Consider the following 19837-nt stretch of genomic DNA (forward strand, 5'->3'; position numbering starts at 1 on the left):
CCAGCCCGACGGGAGGCGCAGGGCCAGGGAGTCGCGCAGCCCCTGCAGCCGCCGCGGGCTCAGACCATGGAGGCAGGAGCTAGAGGGGTAGGTGCTGGTGGGGCAGGTATGGCGGGGCAGATGCCTGCGGGGCAGGTGCTGGTGGGACAGGTGCTGGCGAGGCAGGTGCAGGCGGAGCAGGTGCTGGAGGGAGTGTAGGGGGTAGATAACAGCGGAGCGGCTGCTGGAGGGGCAGGTGCTGGTGGGGCCGGTGCTGGAGGGGGTTTAGGGGTAGATACCTGCGGGCCGGGTTCTGGAGGGGCAGGGATCAGAGGGGCGGGCCCAGGCCCGGGGTTGTGGTGCCCCGGAAGCCGGCAGCAACAACATGGGGGAGAATGTCCGGCCCAGGACACCCCACCCGGAGCCAGGGTGAGGAGGGCCGGGAAGCTGCTGTGGAAAGTTCGGGAGCTCTGGGGGTGCTTCTGCGGGTGAGCCAGGGAGGGGGCCGTGGCAGTTCATTCTCTGCGCATTTTGCCCCCTCCCGCCCCGTGTCCCGCCTCTGGCAGCTCCGCTCACCACCGCGGCCAGGCTGAAGCCCTTGCAGCAGGGGAGTGGGCGACCCTGGCCAGGGCGGGGTGGAGATAGCGCCTGTAGTGGGGAGCACGAGCTGGGAAGAGACCCCACAGGCTAATTCGGGAACGGAGAGCTGGAGACAGGGACCGAGAGGGGTGGGGTGGGAGCAGAGATGGAGACAGGCGCGGACGCGTGTGGGACCCGGCCAAGGCTGGGACCAACTCGACGTCGCCCATCCCCAGGCGTCAGGCGCAGAAAGGGGCGGGAGACAGGGAACCGAGACCTCGTCCTTGCCCTGGGGAGTCTGTGGCTGGCAGGAGGCAGTGGGGCGGTAGCAGTGGGACCCCCGCAGAGTCCCGCGCACTCCCTGCCCCCGCATCCCCCAGCGCGGCGGAGCTCCAGAGCCCAGGGATGAGGCGCACCCAGTCCCATTTGCAAGCAACTCCGGGAGGTGCTGGAGCGCTGACCCCTCCCGCCCCCGCCCCGCCCTCCAGGACTCCCCCCAGACCCTCAAGCTCTTGCCCCGCAGGGAACCCGGATCCCCCTTCCCAGCTGGAATGCCTGGCGGAGGCTCTGGTGTCAAGAACCTGAGAACCCACCCGAGGCCCCGCCAGGCAGCGCCGCCAGCAGGTTTATTTACTCTGGGGCTCTATCTCCGCGCCATCGGGCCAGGTATTTGCCCTGGCGGGATCCGGGGAAACTGCGGTTTTTGTTTTGATAACTGGGGCAGGGACAGCATCCCAGAGAGACCTGTTTCGAGTGGAGAGCTGACTCCCTGAGACCCACGTTTCCTGCTGGGAGCCTCGGTTCCCTCATTAGTAAAATGGGGAGCATAAAAACAAAAGCGCGCCGGAGGATGACCCGGGTTAGGGAAGCGAAAGCTCTCAGAGCAGAGCCTGGCCTCATGTTTGCCTCTTTTTTTTTTTTTTTTTTTTTTTGAGACTGAGTCTGGCTCTATTGCCCAGGCTGGAGTGCAGTGGCACAATCTCGGCTCACTGCAACCTCCTTCTCCCAGGTTCAAGGGATTCTCCTTCCCCAGTAGCTAGGATTACAGGCGCCCAATATCAGGCCTCTGAGCTAAAGCTAAGCCATCATATCCCCTGTGACCTGCACGTACACATCCAGATGGCTGATTCCTGCCTTAACTGATGACATTCCACCACGAAAGAAGTGCAGATGGCCTGTTCCTGCCTTAACTGATGACAGTACCTTGTGAAATTCCTTTTCCTGGCTCATCCTGGCTCAAAAGCTCCCCCACTGAGCACTTTGTGACCCCCACCCCCTCCCCACCAGAGAACAACCCCCTTTGACTGGAATTTTCCTTTACCTACCCAAATCCTATAAAATAACCCCACCCAGGGACCGGGGGCGGTGGCTCAGGCCTGTAATCCCAGCACTTTGGGAGGCCCAGGTCGGTGGATCACGAGGTCAGGAGATTGAGACCATCCTGTTTAACACTGTGAAACCCCATCTCTACTAAAAATACAAAAAATTAGGCAGCGTGGTGGTGGGCGCCTATAGTCCCAGCTACTCAGGAGGCTGAGGCAGGAGAATGGTGTGAGCCCGGGAGGGAGAGCTTGCAGTGAGTCAAGATTGCACCACTGCACTCCAGCCTGGGGGACAGAGCCAGACTCAGTCTCAAAAAAAAAAAAAAAAAAAAAAGGCCCCACCCCTATCTCCCTTCGCCGACTCTCTTTTTGGACTCAGCCCACCTACACCCAGATGATTAAGAAACTTTATTGCTCACACAAAGCCTGTTTGGTGGTCTCTTCACACGGAGGAGAGTGAAATTGGTGCCGTGACTCCGATCAGGGGACCTCCCGTGGGAGATCAATCCCCTGTCCTCCTCCTCTTTGCTCCGTGAGCAAGATCCACCTAGGACCTCGGGTGCTCAGATCAACCAGCCCAAGGAACATCTCACCAATTTTAAATCGGGTAAGCGGCTTCTCTTTACTCTCTTCTCCAGCCTCTCTCAGTATCCCTCAATCTGTTTCTCCTTTCAATCTTGGCGCCACCCTTCAATATCTCCCTTCTCTTAATTTCAGTTCCTTTCCTCTTCTGGTAGAGACAAAGGAGACGTGTTTTATTCGTGGACCCAAAACTCCGGCCCGATCACGGACTCGGGAAGACAGTCTTCCCTTGGTGTTTAATCAAGCGGGGATGCCAGCCTGATTGATTATTCACCCACATTCCATTAGTGTCTGATCTCCGTGGGGACACCTGCCTTGGTCATTCACCCACATTCCCTTGGTGGCAAGTCAATTGCGGGGACTTTGGCAAACTCAAGCACATTGCAGCCCAGGGCTGCTCAGCCAACCCCTTCTCTCCGTGTCTCTAACCTCTCTTCTCTCCACTTTCCTGGGGGGGGCAAGCACCCCCACCCCTTCTCTCCGTGTCTCTACCCTTCTCTTTAAACTTGCCTCCTTCACTATGGGCAACCTTCCACCCTCTCTTCCTCCCTCTTCTCCCTTAGCCTCTGTTCTCAGGAACTTAAAACCTCTTCAACTCTCGCCTGACCTAAAATCGACGTGTCTTGTTTTCTCCTGCAACATCGCTTGACCTCAATACAAAAACGACGGTGGTTCCAAATAGCCAGAAAATGGCACTTTCGATTTTTCCATCCTACAAGATCTAGATAATTCTTGTCGTAAAATGGGCAAACGGTCTGAGGTGCCTGATGTCCAGGCATTCTTTTACACATCTGTCCCTCCCTAGTCTCTGTTCCCAATGCAACTCGTCCCAAATCTTCCCTTTTCCCCTCCCGCCTGTCCCCGCAGTCCCAACCTCGAGCGTCGATGAGTCTTTTGAATCTTCCTTTTCTACAGACCCATCTGGCCTCTCCCCTCCTCCCCAGACTGCTCCACGCCAGGCTGAGCTAGGTCCCAATTCTTCCTCAGCCTGTGCTCCCCACCCTATAATCCTTTTATCACCTCCCTTCCTCACAGCTGGTCCGGCTTACAGTTTCATTCCTCGACTAGCCCTCTCCAACCTGCCCAGCAATTTCCTCTTTAAAGGGTGGCTGGAGCTAAAGGCATAGTCAAGGCAATGCTCCTTTTTCTTTATCCGATCTCCCCCAAATCAGTTAGTGTTTAGGCTCTTTTTCATCAAATATGAAAAACCCAGCCCAGGTCATGGCTCGTTTGGCAGCAACACTTAGACGCTTTACAGCCCTAGACCCTAAAAGGTCAAAAGGCCGGCTGGGCGCGGTGGCTCACGCCTGTAATCCCAGCACTTTGGGAGGCCGAGGCGGGTGGATCACAAGGTCAGGAGATCGAGACCATCCTGGCTAACACGGTGAAACCCCGTCTCTACTTAAAATACACAAAACTAGCTGGGCGAGGTGGCGGGCGCCTGTAGTCTCAGCTACTTGGGAGGCTGAGGCAGGAGAATGGCCTGAACCCGGGAGGCGGAGCTTGCAGTGAGCCAAGATCGAGCCACTGTACTCCAGCCTGGGTGACAGAGCGAGACTCTGTCTCAAAAAACAAAACAAAACAAAACAAACAAACAAAAAGGTCAAAAGGCCGTCTTATTCTCAATATACATTTTATTACCCAATCCACTCCCGACATTAAATAAAACCCCCACAATTAAATTCTGGCCCTCAAACCCCACAACAGGACTTAATTAACCTCACCTTCAAGGTGTACAATAATAGAGTAGAGGCAGCCAAGTAGCAATGTATTTCTGAGTTGCAATTCCTTGCCTCCACTGTGAGACAAACCCCAGCCACATCTCCAGCACACAAGAACTCCAAACGCCTGAACCGCAGCTGCCAGGGGTTCCTCCAGAACCTCCTCCCCCAGGAGCTTGCTACAAATGCCGGAAATCTGGCCACTGGGCCAAGGAATGCCCACAGCCCCGGATTCCTCCTAAGCCGTGTCCCAACTGTGTGGGACCCCACTGAAAATCGGACTGTTTTTCAGTTTTTCAACTCACCTGGCAGCCACTCCCAGAGCTCTTGGAATTCCGGCCCAAGGCTCTCTGACTCCTTCCCAGATCTTCTTGGCTTAGCGGCTGAAGACGAACGCTGCGCAATCGCCTTTGGAAGCCTCCTAGACCATCACGGACGCCGAGCTTCCGGTAACTCTCACAGTGGAGGGTAAGTCCGTCCCCTTCTTAATCAATACGGAGGCTGCCCACTCCACGTTACCTTCTTTTCAAGGGCCTGTTTCCCTTGTCTCCATAACTATTGTGGGTACTGACAGCCAGGCTCCTAAACCTCTTAAAACTCCCCAACTCTGGTGCCAACTTGGACAACATTTTTTTATGCACTCTTTTTTAGTTATCCCCGCATGCCCAGTTCCCTTATTAGGCGGAGACATTTTAACCAAATTATCTGCATTTTAACTAAATTATCTGCTTCCTGGACTATAGCCACACCTCATTGCCGCCCTTCTTCCCAACCCAAAGCCTGCTTTGTGTCTCCCTCTTGTATCTCCCCACCTTAATCCACAAGTATATCATGCACCCCTTACCATCCTATTAAAGGTTAATCACCCTTACCACGCTCAATGCCACTATCCCATCCCACAGCACGCTTTAAAAGGATTAAAGCCTGTTACCACTCACCTGTTTTTAAGGCTTCTAAAGTCTATAAACTCTCCTTACAATTCCCCCATTTTAGCTGTCCAAAAACCAGACAAGTCTTACAGGTTAGATCAGGATCTGTGCCTTATCAACCAAATCGTTCTGCCTATCCACCCCGCGATTCCAAACCCATATACTCTCCTATCCTCAGTACCTCCCTCCACAACCCATTATTCTGTTCTGTATCTCAAACACACTTTCTTTCCTATTCCTTTGCACCCTTCATCCCAGCCTCTCTTTGCTTTCACTTGGACTGACCCTGACACCCATCAGGCTCAGCAAATTAACCTGGGTAAGGTTTCGCAGACAGCCCCCATTACTTCAGTCAAGCCCAAATTTCTTCCTCATCTGTTACCTATCTTGGCATAATTCTCTGGCGTGGGCCAGCCCCTCCACACCTGTGGGTGTTTCTCGTCAGGTGTGACGAAAGACTGAGAAAGGAACTAAGACACAGAGAAAAAGTGTAGAGAAAGAACCGTGGGCCCAGGGGACCGGCGCTCAGCATACGGAGGACCCACGCCAGCACTGGTCTCTGAGTTCCTTCAGTATTTGTTGGTCACCATCTCTACCATCTCAGAGAGGGGGTTGTGGCAGGACTACAGGGTAATGGTGGGCAGAGGGTCAGCAGGAAAACATGTGAGCAAAGATCTCTGTGTCATAAATAAGTTTAAGGAAAGGTGCTGTGCCTTGATGTGCACGTAGGCCAGATCTATGTTTGACTTTACGCAAACCTCTCGGTGCATTAAAAAGCAGTATTGCTGCCAGCATGTCTCACCTCCAGCCATAAGGTGGTTTTCTCCTATCTCAGTAAATAGAACATACGTTCTGGTTTTACACTGAGACATTCCATTACCAGGGAGGAGCAGGAGACAGATGCCTTCCTCTTATCTCAACTGCAAAGAAGCCTTCCTCTTTCACGAATCCTCCTCTGCACAGACCCTTTACGGGTGTCGGGCTGGGGGTTGGTCAGGTCTTTCTCTTCCCACCAGGCCATATCTCAGGCTATCACATGGGGAGAAACATTGGCCAATGCCTGGCTTTCCTGGGCAGAGGTCCCTGTGGACTTCCACAATGCATTGTGTCCCTGGGTACTTGAGACTGGAGAATGGCGATGACTTTTACCAAGCACACTGCCTGCAAACACATTTTTAACAAAGCACAGCCCTAAATCCATTACACCTTGAGTCAACACAGCACACATCTCTGCAAGCACAGGGTTGGGGCTAGGGTTACAGATTAACAGCATCTCAAGGCAGAAGAATTTCTCTTAGTACAAAACAAAATGGAGTCTCTTATGTCTACTTCTTTCTGCATAGACACAGTAACAGTCTGATCTCTCTTTCATTTCCCCACAATTCTCATGAAAACACACATGCTCTCCCTGCTGATCGTGTCCAGCTAATCTCCCAAACCCCAATCCCTTCTACAAAACAGCAACTCCTTTCCTTCCTAGGCATGGTTAGTGCAGTCAGAATTCTTACACAACAGCCGGAACCACGCCCCGTAGCCTTTCTGTCCAAACAACTTGACCTTACTGTTTTAGCCTAGCCCTCATGTTTGCGTGCAGTGGCTGCCGCTGCTTTAATACTTTTAGAGACCCTCAAAATCACAAACTATGCTCAACTCAATCTCCAATCTTTGCTGGCAGGGCTATGCTGAACCTCCTTGGGCACCCTCTAATTGGATGTCCTGGGTTCTCCCAATTCTTAGTCCTTTAATACCTGTTTTTCTCCTTCTCTTATTCAGACCTTGTGTCTTCCGTTTAGTTTTTCAATTCATACAAGACCACATCCAGGCCATCACCAATCATTCTATACGATAAATGCTCCTTCTAACAACCCCACAATATCGCCCCTTACCACAAAATCTTCCTTCAGCTTAATCTCTCCCACTCTAGGTTCCCACGTCGCCCCTAATCCCGCTTGAAGCAGCCCTGAGAAACATCGCCCATTCTCTCTCCATACCACCCCCCAAAAATTTTCACTGCCCCAACACTTCAACCCTGTTTTGTTTTATTTTTCTTATTAATATAAGAAGACAGGAATGTCAGGCCTCTGAGCTAAAGCTAAGCCATCATATCCCCTGTGACCTGCACGTACACATCCAGATGGCTGATTCCTGCCTTAACTGGTGACATTCCACCACGAAAGAAGTGCAAATGGTCTGTTCCTGCCTTAACTGATGACAGTACCTTGTGAAATTCCTTTTCCTGGCTCATCCTGGCTCAGAAGCTCCCCCACTGAGCACCTTGTGACCCCCACCCCTCCCCACCAGAGAACAACCCCCTTTGACTGTAATTTTCCTTTACCTACCCAAATCCTATAAAACCGCCCCACCCAGGAGCCGGGCGCAGTGGCTCACGCCTATAATCCCAGCATTTTGGATGGCCGAGGCCTGTGGATCACGAGGTCAGGAGATCTAGACCATCCTGTTTAACACTGTGAAACCCCATCTCTACTAAATATACAAAAAAAAAAATTATCTGGGCATGGTGGTGGGCGCCTGTAGTCCCAGCTACTCGGGAGACTGAGGCAGGAGAATGGCGTGAACCCGGGAGGCAGAGTTTGCAGTGAGCCGAGATCACACCACTGCACTCCAGCCTGGGCGACAGATCGAGACTCTGTCTCAAAAAAAAAAAAAAAAAAAGGTTATTACTGTGATTTATCTTCGCTTTACAGATGAGGAAATGGAGGCACAGAAAGTTTGTCACATGCCACGCCTCCCTTTTGGGGAGGACAAGGTCTCACTCTGTAGCCCTGGCTGGAGTGCGGTGGTTCGATCACAGCTCACCGCACCCTCCTGTGAGGAGGCCGCAACGTCTGGCTAAGTGTGTTTATCTTGACCTCATGGAGCACAGTTATAATGGCTGTTTTTTCTAGACATTCCAATATCAGGTCTTCTCAGGGTTGGCATCTGCTGACTGTCTTTTCCTTTGAGCATTGGTCACGTTTCCACATTTGTATGGCAAACGATCTTGGATTGTGTCCTGGACATTGTGAATAGTATTGTTTCATGTGTCCGTGTGAAGAGACCACCAAACAGGCTTTGTGTGAGTAACAAGGTTGTTTATTTCACCCGGGTGCAGGTGGGCTGAGTCCGAAAAGAGAGTCAGCAAAGAGTGATGGATTATCATTAGTTCTTATAGGTTTTGGGCTAGGCGGTGGAGTTAAGAGCAATGTTTTGGGGGCAGGGGGTGGATCTCACAAAGTACATTGTCAAGGGTGGGTAGAATTATGAAGAACCTTCTTGGCCAGGCGCGGTGGCTCAAGCCTGTAATCCCAGCATTTTGGGAGGCTGAGATGGGCGGATCCCGAGGTCAGGAGATTGACACCATCCTGGCTAACATGGTGAAACCGCGTCTCTACTAAAAAATACAAATAACTAGCCAGGCGAGGTGGTGGGCGCCTGTAGTCCCAGCTACTCAGGAGGCTGAGGCAGGAGAATGGCGTGAACCCGGGAGGCGGAGCTTGCAGTGAGCCGAGATTGTGCCACTGCACTCCAGCCTGGGTGACAGAGCGAGACTCCGTCTCAAAAAAAAAAAAAAAGAACCTTCTTAAGGGTGGGGGAGATTACAAAGTACATTGATCAGTTAGGGTGGGGCAGAAGCCACAATGGTGGAATGTCATCAGTTAAGGCTATTTTCACTTCTGTGGATCTTCAGCGGCTTCAGGCCATCTGGATGTATAGTGCAGGTCACTGAGGATATGATGGCTTAGTTTAGGTTCAGAGGCCTGACAAGTATGTTGTGTAGATTCTTAGTCCTGTTACAGTTCCCCGGAGAAGGTGGGTTGGTTTGGTTTCAGCAGGCAATCAGCCTGGTTTGTTTCAGACCACAAGTTCTGTTTCACCTTCTATGAGTGGCATTTCCAAACTCGGGTCAGTTTACAGAGTTTTTGTTAGGCTGCTCTGGGTCTGTCTCCTGCACATGCAGTTCAGGGGGAGACCGAGACTTGGGTGAATTCGTTCTAGGGAGTCCAACCATCCCAGTTTGTTTGGGACTAAGGAGTTTCCCAGGATGTGAGACTCTCAGTAGTAAATCCGAGAAAGTCCTGGGCAGACAGTGATAGGGTGGTCACCCCAGGTCACACACAGAATCAGGGGACCCCCTTTCTCCAGCTCTGTCTCTTGTAGGTCTGCCCCCATCTTCTCTGCAGAGAGTGGGGAGCCTTTTCCTTTCCTGGTCCGTCTGGTCAGAATGACAGCGTCTCTACTGGACTTTTAGTCTCCTGTTCTGCTGTTCCAGTGGGGGTCTGGTGCTGGTGCTCTGTGCTGCAAGGGCAATGAGAGGGGAAAAGCAGGAAACTCACCCCCTCGGAGTCCATTTCTCTACGTTTTTTGTTTTGTTTTGTTTTTTGAGATGTTTACCAGGCTGGAGTGCAGTGGCGTGATCTCGGCTTACTGCAACCTCTGCCTCCTGGGTTCCAGCAATTCTCCTGCCTCAGCCTCCTAAGTAGCTGGGATTACAGGCATGTGCCACCACGCCCAGCTAATTTTTTTTTGTATTTTTAATAGAGACAGGGTTTCACCATATTGGCCAGGCTGGTCTCAAACTCCTGACCTCAAGTGATCTGTCCGCTTTGGCCTCTTGGGAGCCACCGTGACTGGCCCATTTCTCTAAGTTTTTTTTTTTTTTTTTTTTTTTTTGAGATGGAGTCTCACTCTGTAGCCCAAGCTGTAGTGCAGCGGTGCAATCTCGACTCACTGCAACCTTCGCCTTTGGGGCTCGAGCAATTGTCCTGCCTCAGCCTCCCGAGTAGCTGGGACTAGAGACATGCGCTACCCACACCTGGTTAATTTATATATATATATTTTTAGCAGAGACGGGGTTTCTTTATGTTGTCCTGGGTGGTCTCGAACTCCTGAGCTCAGATGATCCACCCGCCTCCCAAAGTGCTGGGATTCTAGGCGTGAGCCACCGCGCCCGGCCATTCTCTAAGCTTTGACTCCACTCCACAACCTGCCTGCTTTTGTTTGCTTTTCAGTGACCTCAGATGGTTCCTTTTTGTATTTTGTCTAGACTTTTCGACTGTCATCAGCTGGAGAGATAGGCTTTTAAAAAATTGTGCTAAATATGTATAACATACAATTTATCATTTGAACCACTTGTAAGTATGCGATTCAGTGGCATTAAGTACACTCAGATTGTTGTGCAAGCATCACCAGCATCTTACCTCCGGAACGCTTTTTCCATCTTCCCAAACAGAAACTCTACACCCATGAAACACTAACTCCCCAGCCCCAGCCCCTGCTAACCTGGAGAGAGAGTTCTTGAAAACTTCTGCTTACAAAATGTTTGTCAATGCCCCATTGTCCAAAGCAAGTCACACGGCCAAGCCCAGATCCAAGGGGTGGAGAAACAGGGAACATCACAGATAAAGGTGTGGAGGTATAAACAGCATGGCAGGTGTATGGGGTGCGGGGGCCATGAGTGAGCCCCTGGCTGCTGGGAGGGGGTTGAGGCAGGACGCGCCCAGGGGCTCAGCATTCCCTGCCATTGGGATCACTCTGGCAAGGATCCCTGCTTCTACCCGTGGGGGACTTCAGGAAGGGTCCTCCCACCCCCACTGAGATGTCCGTGTGACGTCTGTTTCACTCATCCCTCTGCCTTCTATAACCCTTAAGGACACTTAGGAAATGGACTTCCAAAGCCAGACCCCTGGCTCTGGGCTGCCCACTTCTGCTGTGAGGCCTGAATGCCCACCTATGTCAGGGGAGTCCACTCTGCGATCCTCTTCCAGGGCCTTCCTTGCACACTTGCCTGAGGCCCTGTGGTGCTCAGCTGGTCGGGATGCTCTCAGGAGGTACAGGGGACCTTAAGAATTTGTTGGGACCTGACCAGGCACCACCAGGGCCTATCTTTGGGTGGTGAAGGCCAGGGCCTGGGTCGGCAGCAAGGCAGCTGGGCAGCTTTGAGGCTCTGAGTCCTGGCTTCAAACTGCTGGGCCCTGTGTATTCTGGTGTCCATTCTCTTGGTGCCTCAGTGTGCGTATGGCCCTTAGTGACCTCCTGGCTCCACCATGTTACTCTAGCTACAGTTTGGCAGCTCCTGGGCATCTCACCCCTCCCCTACAACTCCAAGCCAAGAATATAATTGGTTCAGCTCATCTCAGGTAGGCATCCCCTTCATTGGAAGTGTATCTCAGGACAGCCAATCAGGGGCTTCCCTGGGCTGAGTCTCCTTTTCTGGTCCAATTAGCTTTGACATAAAGGCCTTAGTTGGGGGCGAAACTACCTCCCAATAGAGGCCATCTGCCAAGGAAAGGGGGCGGGGCAGCGCGGGGAGGGGCGGGGCCAGCAGCCTGGGTTCCCACCCAGATGAGCTGTTCAGTCTGTGTGACCCTAGCAAGGCAGGTGGCCCCTCTGGGCCTGTTTTCTAGTCCCTTTGGGTCAAGATCCTATGAGGCCCGGCTGCAGAGGGCTGGGAGCTTGGTTCGTGGGAGCTTCGGGACCAGGGAGGTCTCACCCAGCCTGGCGGCCTCTTGCTTACCACTGCTGCCATTTCTTTCTAGGGTCCGACACGAAAGGGGGCGGCAGCCCCGCCACCCCTGAGGACCCCCGGAGTCCCCCGAAGCCCGCCGCCCCCGAGGATCCCCAGATTTCCGCGCAGCCCGCGCTGCCGCAGCTCCCGCGCCGCCCGCGGCCCCTGGACGAGGATGGGGCGCCCAGCGAGGACGGGGCCGCGGGGGGCAGCGAGCCCGCACCAGAGGACGCCCTGGCCCAGGCGGCGGGCGAGGCCGGTCCGGCTTCCAAGGCGGCGGCCAGCAGCGCCCCACACATCGGCTTCGTTGGGGAGCCCCCGCCCTACGCGCCCCCGGACCCCAAGGCTGCGCCGCTGCTGTACCCGCCCTTCCCGCAGGTGCCCGTGCTCCTGCAGCCCGCGCCGTCTGCGCTCTTCCCACCGCCCGCTCAGCTCTACCCGGCCGCGCCCACGCCGCCCGCGCTCTTCCCGCCGCCCGCCGGGGCCGCCTTCCCCTTCCCCGTGGTGAGTGGCGGCCGCCCTGGGCGCGCTCCCCTCCGTGCTGTCTGCGCGTGGTCGGGGGCGCTGGTGCGGAGGGCGAGAGGTCACTTCTGTCCTTGCAGAGGAGGAAGCGCCACCTTGGCCTGGGGGCGGGCAAGTCCTGGAGGCTCCTTAGAGGTGGGGGCATTGTTTTGGAGGATGAATAGGAGGGCTAAGGCAAAGAGAATGACAGGCACCCTGGGCAGAGGGCACCGCGCAGGCGTGGAGGGGCTGAGACTGGGCGTTCTGGGGATGGTGGAGGCTTGTTTGGCTTGGTAGGGAGGGGAGGAAGGTGGGACCCGTGGTGAGGGACCCCAGAAACTTTGGGTAGGAGGTGATTTGATTAGATGTGCTTTAAAAACAAAACAGTCCGGGCGCGATGCCTCATACCTGTAATCCCAGCACTTTGGGAGGCCAAGACGGGCAGATGGCTTGGGCTTAGGAGTTCCAGACCAGCCTAGGCAACACAGTGAGCCCTCATCCCTACTGAATGTAAAAATAATTACCTGGGCGTGGTGGTGCACGCCTGTAGCCTCAGCTATTCATGAGGCTGAGGCAAGAGGATTGCTTGAGCCAGGGAGGTCGAGGCTGCAGTGAGCCGAGATCACACCACTGCACTCCGGGTTGAGTGATAGAGCAAGCCTCTGCCTCCAAAATAAAAATAAAAATAAAACCAAACAAAAATCCTGGGCTGCCTGTGGGGGAAAGATTGGAGGTTCCCCAGGGAGGGGTGGCAAGCCCAGTGAGGACGATGAAATATCACAGAGGCTGGACCCTGGACTGAGCCAACTGTAGAAGGCAGGACTGAGGGCTCAGCGGGACTCAGTGGCCAGGGGTGCAAGAGGGAGAGGGCAGAGGGACACCCTGACCCAACCCCTCCGTGAATTGCAGCCTCAACGGGTGGGGACTTGGGGACTGAGTGAGAGAACCTGCACGGCCTGGCTGGCCTTCTCACTCACTCTGCTGTCCGGAGGTTGGGTCAGTTCCTTACCACTGTGACTCTGCCCCCACAGTACAATGGCCCGATGGCTGGCATGCCAGGCCCTGTCACGGTCGAGCACAGGCCCCTGCCAAAGGACTATATGATGGAGTCAGTGCTGGTGACCCTTTTCTGCTGTCTGCTCACCGGCCTCATCGCCATCGTCTACTCCCACGAGGTAGGTGTGGGGGCGGCCCTGGGCACAGCCTCTCCTAGCACGCAGCCACTGGTGCCCCAGTGGGTCCACAGAGCCCGTTTTCCAGCAACACGGTCTCTGGCGTCTCTCCCTCTGGAGGGGGGTGGGAATTGGGAAGTCAGAGCCTAATTGTTTGTGGGGTCCTTGCCCCTCCTGTCTCTGCCCCCAACTACTCAAAATGTGCTGTGGAATGTTTGGCCAAAACAATTCACAGTAAAGGTGTGAATGACTGCTAAGTCCCGATACGCTGCCCATTCCAGTGGGGGCTTGTGTTTTAAAGGAGGTACAATCTGCTCATTCATTCCTATGCTCATCTAATCTATCCATCCACTCCATCTCTCCAACTCTCCGTCTCCCTAGCCACCCATCCACTCACCCACCCATTTATCCATCCACCCCCCCATCCACCATCTCTCTCTCTTTCTTCTTTTTTTTGAGATGGAGTCTCACTCTGTTGCCCAGGCTGGAGTGTGGTGGCGCCATCTTGGCTCGCTGCAAGCTCTGCCTCCTGGGTTCACGCCATTCTCCTGCCTCAGCCTCCCCAGTAGCTGGGACTACAGGCGCCCGCCACCACCCCCGGCTATTTTTTTTTTTTTTGTATTTTTAGTAGAGACGGTGTTTCACCGCGTTAGCCAGGGTGGTCTCAATCTCCTGACCTTGTGATCCGCCCGCCTCGGCCTCCCAAAGTCCTGGGATTACAGGCGTGAGCCAAAACGCCCAGCCAATTTTTTTTTTTTTTTTTTTTTTTTTTGAGACAGAGTCTTGCTCTGTTGCCAGACTGGAGTGCAATGGCGTGATCTCGGCTCACTGCAACCTCCACCCTTCGGGTTCAAGCAATTCTCCTGCCTCAGCCTCCCAAGTAGCTGGGATTACAGGCGCCTGCCACAACGCTTGGCTAATTTTTTTGTATTTTTAGTAGAGATGGGGTTTTGCCATGTTGGCCAGGCTGGTCTTGAACTCCTGACCTCAGGTGATCCACCCACCTCGGCCTCCCAAAGTGTTGGGATTACGGGATTACAGGTGTGAGCCACCACGCCTGGCCCATCCACCATCTCTCTAGCCTCCATCCATCTATCATCCATCCGTCATCCATCTACCATCTTCCATCCACTCACCCCACCATTCATCCATCTGCCTACTCACCCACCCACCAATCCCTACCCATCCATCCATCCCTCCATTCATCCATCCATCTACTCATCCATACATCCCTCCATTCATCCATCCATCTACTCGTCCATACACCCACTTATCACCCATCACCTCTCTAGTCTCCATCCATCCATCCCTCCATCCCTCCATTCATCCATCCATCTACTCATCCATACACTCACTTATCACCCATCATCTCTCTAGTCTCCATCCATCCATCCCTCCATCCATCCATCCCTCCATTCATCCATCCATCTACTCATCCATACACCCACTTATCACCCATCAACTCTCTAGTCTCCATCCATCCATCCATCCATCCATCCATCCATCCATCCATCTACTCATCCATACACCCACTTATCACCCATCATCTCTCTAGTCTCCATCCATCCATCCATCCATCCATCCATCCATCCACTCATCCATACACCCACTTATCACCCATCATCTCTCTAGTTTCCATCCATCCATCCCTCCATCCATCCATCCCTCCATTCATCCATCCATCTACTCATCCATACACCCACTTATCACCCATCATCTCTCTAGTCTCCATCCATCCATCCATCCATCCATCCATCCATCCATCTACTCATCCATACACCCACTTATCACCCATCATCTCTCTAGTCTCCATCCATCCATCCCTCCATTCATCCATCCATCTACTCATCCATACACCCACTTATCACCCATCATCTCTCTAGTCTCCATCCATCCATCCATCCATCCATCCATCCATCCATCCCTCCATTCATCCATCCATCTACTCATCCATACATCCACTTATCACCCATCATCTCTCTAGTCTCCACCCATCCATCCATCCATCTATCCATCCACCCATCCATCCACCCATCCATCCACCCACCCATCCCTCTCTCCATTCATCTATTTATTAGGCCCTGGAAATTCAAAGATGCCAATGTGATGACACTCTAATAGAGACAGAAGCAGGGCTAGGTGCGGTGGCTCACGACTGTAGTCCCAGCATTTTGGGAGGCCGAGGTGGGTGGATCACCTGAGGTCAGGAGTTCGAGATCAGCTTGACCAATACAGTGAAACCCCATCTCTAGTAAAAATACAAAAATTAGCCGGGCATGGGGGTGGGCACCTGTAGTCCCAGCTACTCAGGAGGCTGAGACAGGAGAATCACTCGAACCCAGGAGGTGGAGGTTGCAGTGAGCTGAGATCGCACCATTGCACTCCAGTCTGGGAGATGGAGCAAGACTCTGTCTTAAGAAACAAACAAGGCCGGGCGCAGTGGCTCAAGCCTGTAATCCCAGCACTTTGGGAGGCCGAGACAGGCAGATCATGAGGTCAGGAGATCCAGACCATCCTGGCTAACCCGGTGAAACCCTGTCTCTACTAAAAAAATACAAAACACTAGCCAGGCGAGGTGGCGCCTGTAGTCCCAGCTACACGGGAGGCTGAGGCAGGAGAATGGCGTAAACCCGGGAGGTGGAGCTTGCAGTGAGCTGAGATCCGGCCACTGCACTCCAGCTTGGGCGACAGAGCGAGACTGCGTCATAAACAAACAAACAAACAAACAAAAGCAGGCAAGCCTCTGGGGGCCTATGCTCAAGGCTGACCTGGTCTCAGCCCTGGCTTCGCTCTGCTGTTCAAGCCCCCAGCCATAAGCAGAAGGCAGCTCACAGGACAACTCAGAGGTGGGACTTGAGAGAGGCTGCTGCCTGCTGGTGAATTCTGGCTCCACCGTTAGTGGTGTGCCCCTGGGTAGGTCACTTAACTTCTCTGAGCCTTTGTTTCCACATCTGCAAAGTGGGGTCAGCCTCAGGGCTGCTGCAAGGATGGTAGAGGTTGAAGCTGAGGGCATCTGTCAGTGCTGAACGTGACAAGCACCCGATGGCTGGCGGCCGCCACTGCCTTCACTCTTGCCCCCTTTCGAGCTGTGGGCCTGGCAGGTCCCTGACCTTTTCAGTGTGTCAGTTTCTCAAGTTTGTGGAATTGGGCCTGGCCCTCAGTCGCACCGGGAGGGAGTCGGGGCTCCCTGTTCGCTTCCACCGCCCCCTCCCGCCCTGTCTCGTTGCAGACCCGTGCAGCTCTGGGCAGGGGTGACCTGGCCCAGGCCGAGGAGGCCTCGCGGAAGGCCCGCTCACTGGTGCTCTTCAGCCTGCTCTTCGGGGTCTTCGTGTCCACCAGCTGGGTCATCTACGTGGTGGTGGCTCTCTACCTTCCCTGAGGCCGTGGCTCCTGCGGGGATGCCGGATGCCGGGATGCGCAGGGATAACTGGCTGGGCCAGACCCTTTCTCTGCCGGTGGCCAGTTCTCGTCTGCAGAGGGAATCCGGGGGCCAGAAGAGGGCAGGCTTGGTAACCCTCAACTGACTTGTGGCCAGGCCTCAGCCTCCTCAGCCCCCACAGGTGGCCCACTGGAGCCTCAGTCAGTGTCCTAACCCAAGGTGTCTCCAGAGCCCGGCCCCAGCCATGGGACAGGAGCCCACCAGAGGCCCATTTCCTAGGTGCCTCCTCTCAAGGCCTTCGTGGGACTCCTCTTGCCTTCATCTGTGCCCTTGGGAGGCCACTGTAGGGACCAAAGCCTTCACTGTCTTCAGAGCCATCTGGAAGGACACTGCAGCTTCCACCCCCTGCCTAACCTCCAGCCCAGCTTAGGTGATCGGGCTGCCAGTATTACCTTTCCCTTTGGGAGAGTGGAGTATGGTGGCTCCTGGCTGGTTGTTCCTCTATCTCTTCCCCGTCCCAGGAGACAGGGTCCCTCATGCTGACCCTACATCCAGAAACCAGGGCCACAGTGTCTGGTCAATCAACAGAAAGCGACACCTTGTGCAGAGTTTCACATTGCTACTTTGGGGACACTTCCTGGCTCTCTTCCAGGGCCCATGGCAACATCTGTCCACAGCTGGGCTCCAGGACACCCTACCCACCCCTCTCTGAGATGCTGTTGGCATAGAGGCAGTGCTGGCAAGAACCACCAAATGATAGAGGATCAGCCGGGTCCTCGTTTGACGAGGGCCACCTGATTGGGGAGCACTTGAACCAAGATCCCTCCACCAGCCTGTAGAGCTGTACCTGTGACCCTGGCATCAGATGCCTGGCACCCCAGTCCCATTAGCTGTGGTCCCAAGAATTACCCTGCATTTTAACAAGATTCAAAACCACTGCAGATGCTGGGCGAGGTGGCTCACGCCTGTAATCTCAGAACTTTGGGAGGCCAAGGCGGGTGGATCATCCGAGGTCAGGAGTTAAAGACCAGCCTGATCAACACGGTGAAGCCCTGCCTCTACTAAAAATACAAAAATTAGCCGAGCATGGTGGCAGGCGCCTGTAATCCCAGCTACTCGGGAGGCTGAGGCAGGAGAATTGCTTGAACCTGGGAGGCGGAGGTTGCAGTGAGCTGAGATTGTGCCACTGCACTCCAGCCTGGGTGACAGAGTGAGACTCCGCCTCAAAAACAAACAAAAAACCATTGCAGAGAGAAAAGAGGAAGGGGACCCCCAGCTGAGCCATACAAGATTGACAAGTCAAGCTAAATCGTTTGGTTTCAGAGCAGCCACGGTGTGCTGCTTACAACTCTGGCACCAGGAGCTGAAACAGGAGAGTGGCCCAGCCCAGCCCAGTCCCTCCTCCAGAAAGCTGGAGAGGCAGGCATGAGGAAATACGTGATGAGCACCCTGGAGACTGGATTTTGGTTCAGTAAGCAGGGCTGGAGGTTCTGCATCTAATAAGCTTCCCAGTGACGCCAAAGCTGGTACTCAAACCAATAGCTAAGTAAGTGGGAAATTATCAAAACTACTAAAAGACATTAAAACCAGGATCATGACATGGATGCCCCCGGTGTCTCTATTTGACATTGTTGTGAAGTTCCAGCTAACACAAAAAATAAAGTGAAATTTCTAGTAAGAAAACTAGAAGAGAAAATTATTACCTAGCTAGACTATCCAAGAGTCAATTAAAAAAACATGGAACTAGTAAGAGCGATAACTCAGTAAAGTGGTTGGATACACAATAAATACACAAAAGCAACAGTAATAACCAGGTACACTTGGAAAAATTTAAAATTCAACTTAGTGATGACAATAGTAAAATTTAGGAATAATTTAACAAAAGATCTGGACACCAAATTAAGAAAATTATTTTTAAAAATTACCAAAAGGCCAGGTGCGGTGGCTCATGCCTGTAATCCCAGCACTTTGGGAGGCTGAGTGGGGCAGATCACCTGAGGTCAGGAGTTTGAGACTGGCCTGACCAACATGACCAAACCTCATCTCCACTGAGAATACAAAAATGAGCCAAGCATGGCAGTGCTCACCTGTAATCCCAGCTACTTGGGAGGCTGAGGCAGGAGAATGACTTGAACTTTGGAGGCAGAGGTTGCAGTAAGCTGAGATCGAGCCACTGCACTCCAGCCTGGGTGACTGAGTGAGACTCCATCTCAAAAAAAAAAAAAAAATAAATAAATAAAAAAGACCAAAAAACAAACAAACAAAAAACTGAACAAAATATCCGGGTAGAAGATGTAAGATACAAATATGTTTTTTCATAGATATTTTTAGATAGATTTAATACAATTCTGGCAGGAAAACCCAGCTTTAAATAAATGACAAAAACTATTTTAAAATTAATTTGGGAGGAAAAATATGCAAAGATTGCTAATCTTTTTTTTTTTTTTTTTTTAAGTTGAATGAGAGGGGACTTTCTTCACCAAATATTAAAACTTACCATAAAGCTATAATCAAAATGGCGTGGCATTGCCACAGAGTTAAATCAGTGAAAAATTATTGAAAATCGCCACAGAGTTAAATCAGTGAAAAATTATTGAAAATCTAGAAAACATTACAAGTATATGTGGAAAGTTAGCACTTACTAAAAATGGCATTTTAATTGAGTGAGTAAAAGAAGGTTCCTAATAAGAGTTGCTGTCTGGTTGGAAAAAATAATTATTCTAACATTCTAAAAAAATAATTATGCAAAAATAAATTCAATATGGATTAAAGAGCTAAGTATAAAATGAAGCTCTAATCGTAATAGAAGCAAGCTTAGGAAAATATTTGTATAACTTCAGGGTGCCGGGGTATGGAAATGGGAGGCCTTTTAAAATCTAGAAAACCATAGAGGGAAAGATTGATTTATTTGAGTCCTATATTTCAGGAACATGCAGATTTAAGTCATGAGATATGATTTTTACCCACTGGATTGTGAAAGAATTAGAAAAGTCAAACACATCTAGAGTTGCAGAGGGACTGCTCACTGTCTCACATTTATTACTGGTGGATATGTATTGCCATAATCTTTGTAGAAAAGAGACTGATGATATCTGTTACTAATGTATGGGCTAATGTATGATATCTGTTACTAATGTTACTATGTATGGGCCAGGCATGGTGGCTCAC

At 52.5% G+C, this 19837-nt stretch overlaps 1 protein-coding gene across 1 annotated transcript; it reads left to right on the forward strand.

Moving 5' to 3' along the window:
- Window positions 1-108: 108 nt before the first annotated feature.
- Window positions 109-19057, forward strand: PRRT1B (proline rich transmembrane protein 1B). The gene is made up of 7 exons (XM_073022231.1): window positions 109-194; window positions 1082-1224; window positions 2365-2487; window positions 4564-4632; window positions 11649-12121; window positions 13150-13293; window positions 16520-19057. Exons 1-7 carry the CDS (start codon window positions 109-111, stop codon window positions 16667-16669), a joined length of 1188 nt encoding a protein of 395 aa, XP_072878332.1. The 3' UTR covers window positions 16670-19057.
- The last annotated feature ends 780 nt before the right edge of the window (window positions 19058-19837 follow it).

The sequence above is a fragment of the Chlorocebus sabaeus genome, chromosome 12 (genome assembly GCF_047675955.1).
Source record: "Chlorocebus sabaeus isolate Y175 chromosome 12, mChlSab1.0.hap1, whole genome shotgun sequence".
Taxonomy (NCBI): domain Eukaryota; kingdom Metazoa; phylum Chordata; class Mammalia; order Primates; family Cercopithecidae; genus Chlorocebus; species Chlorocebus sabaeus.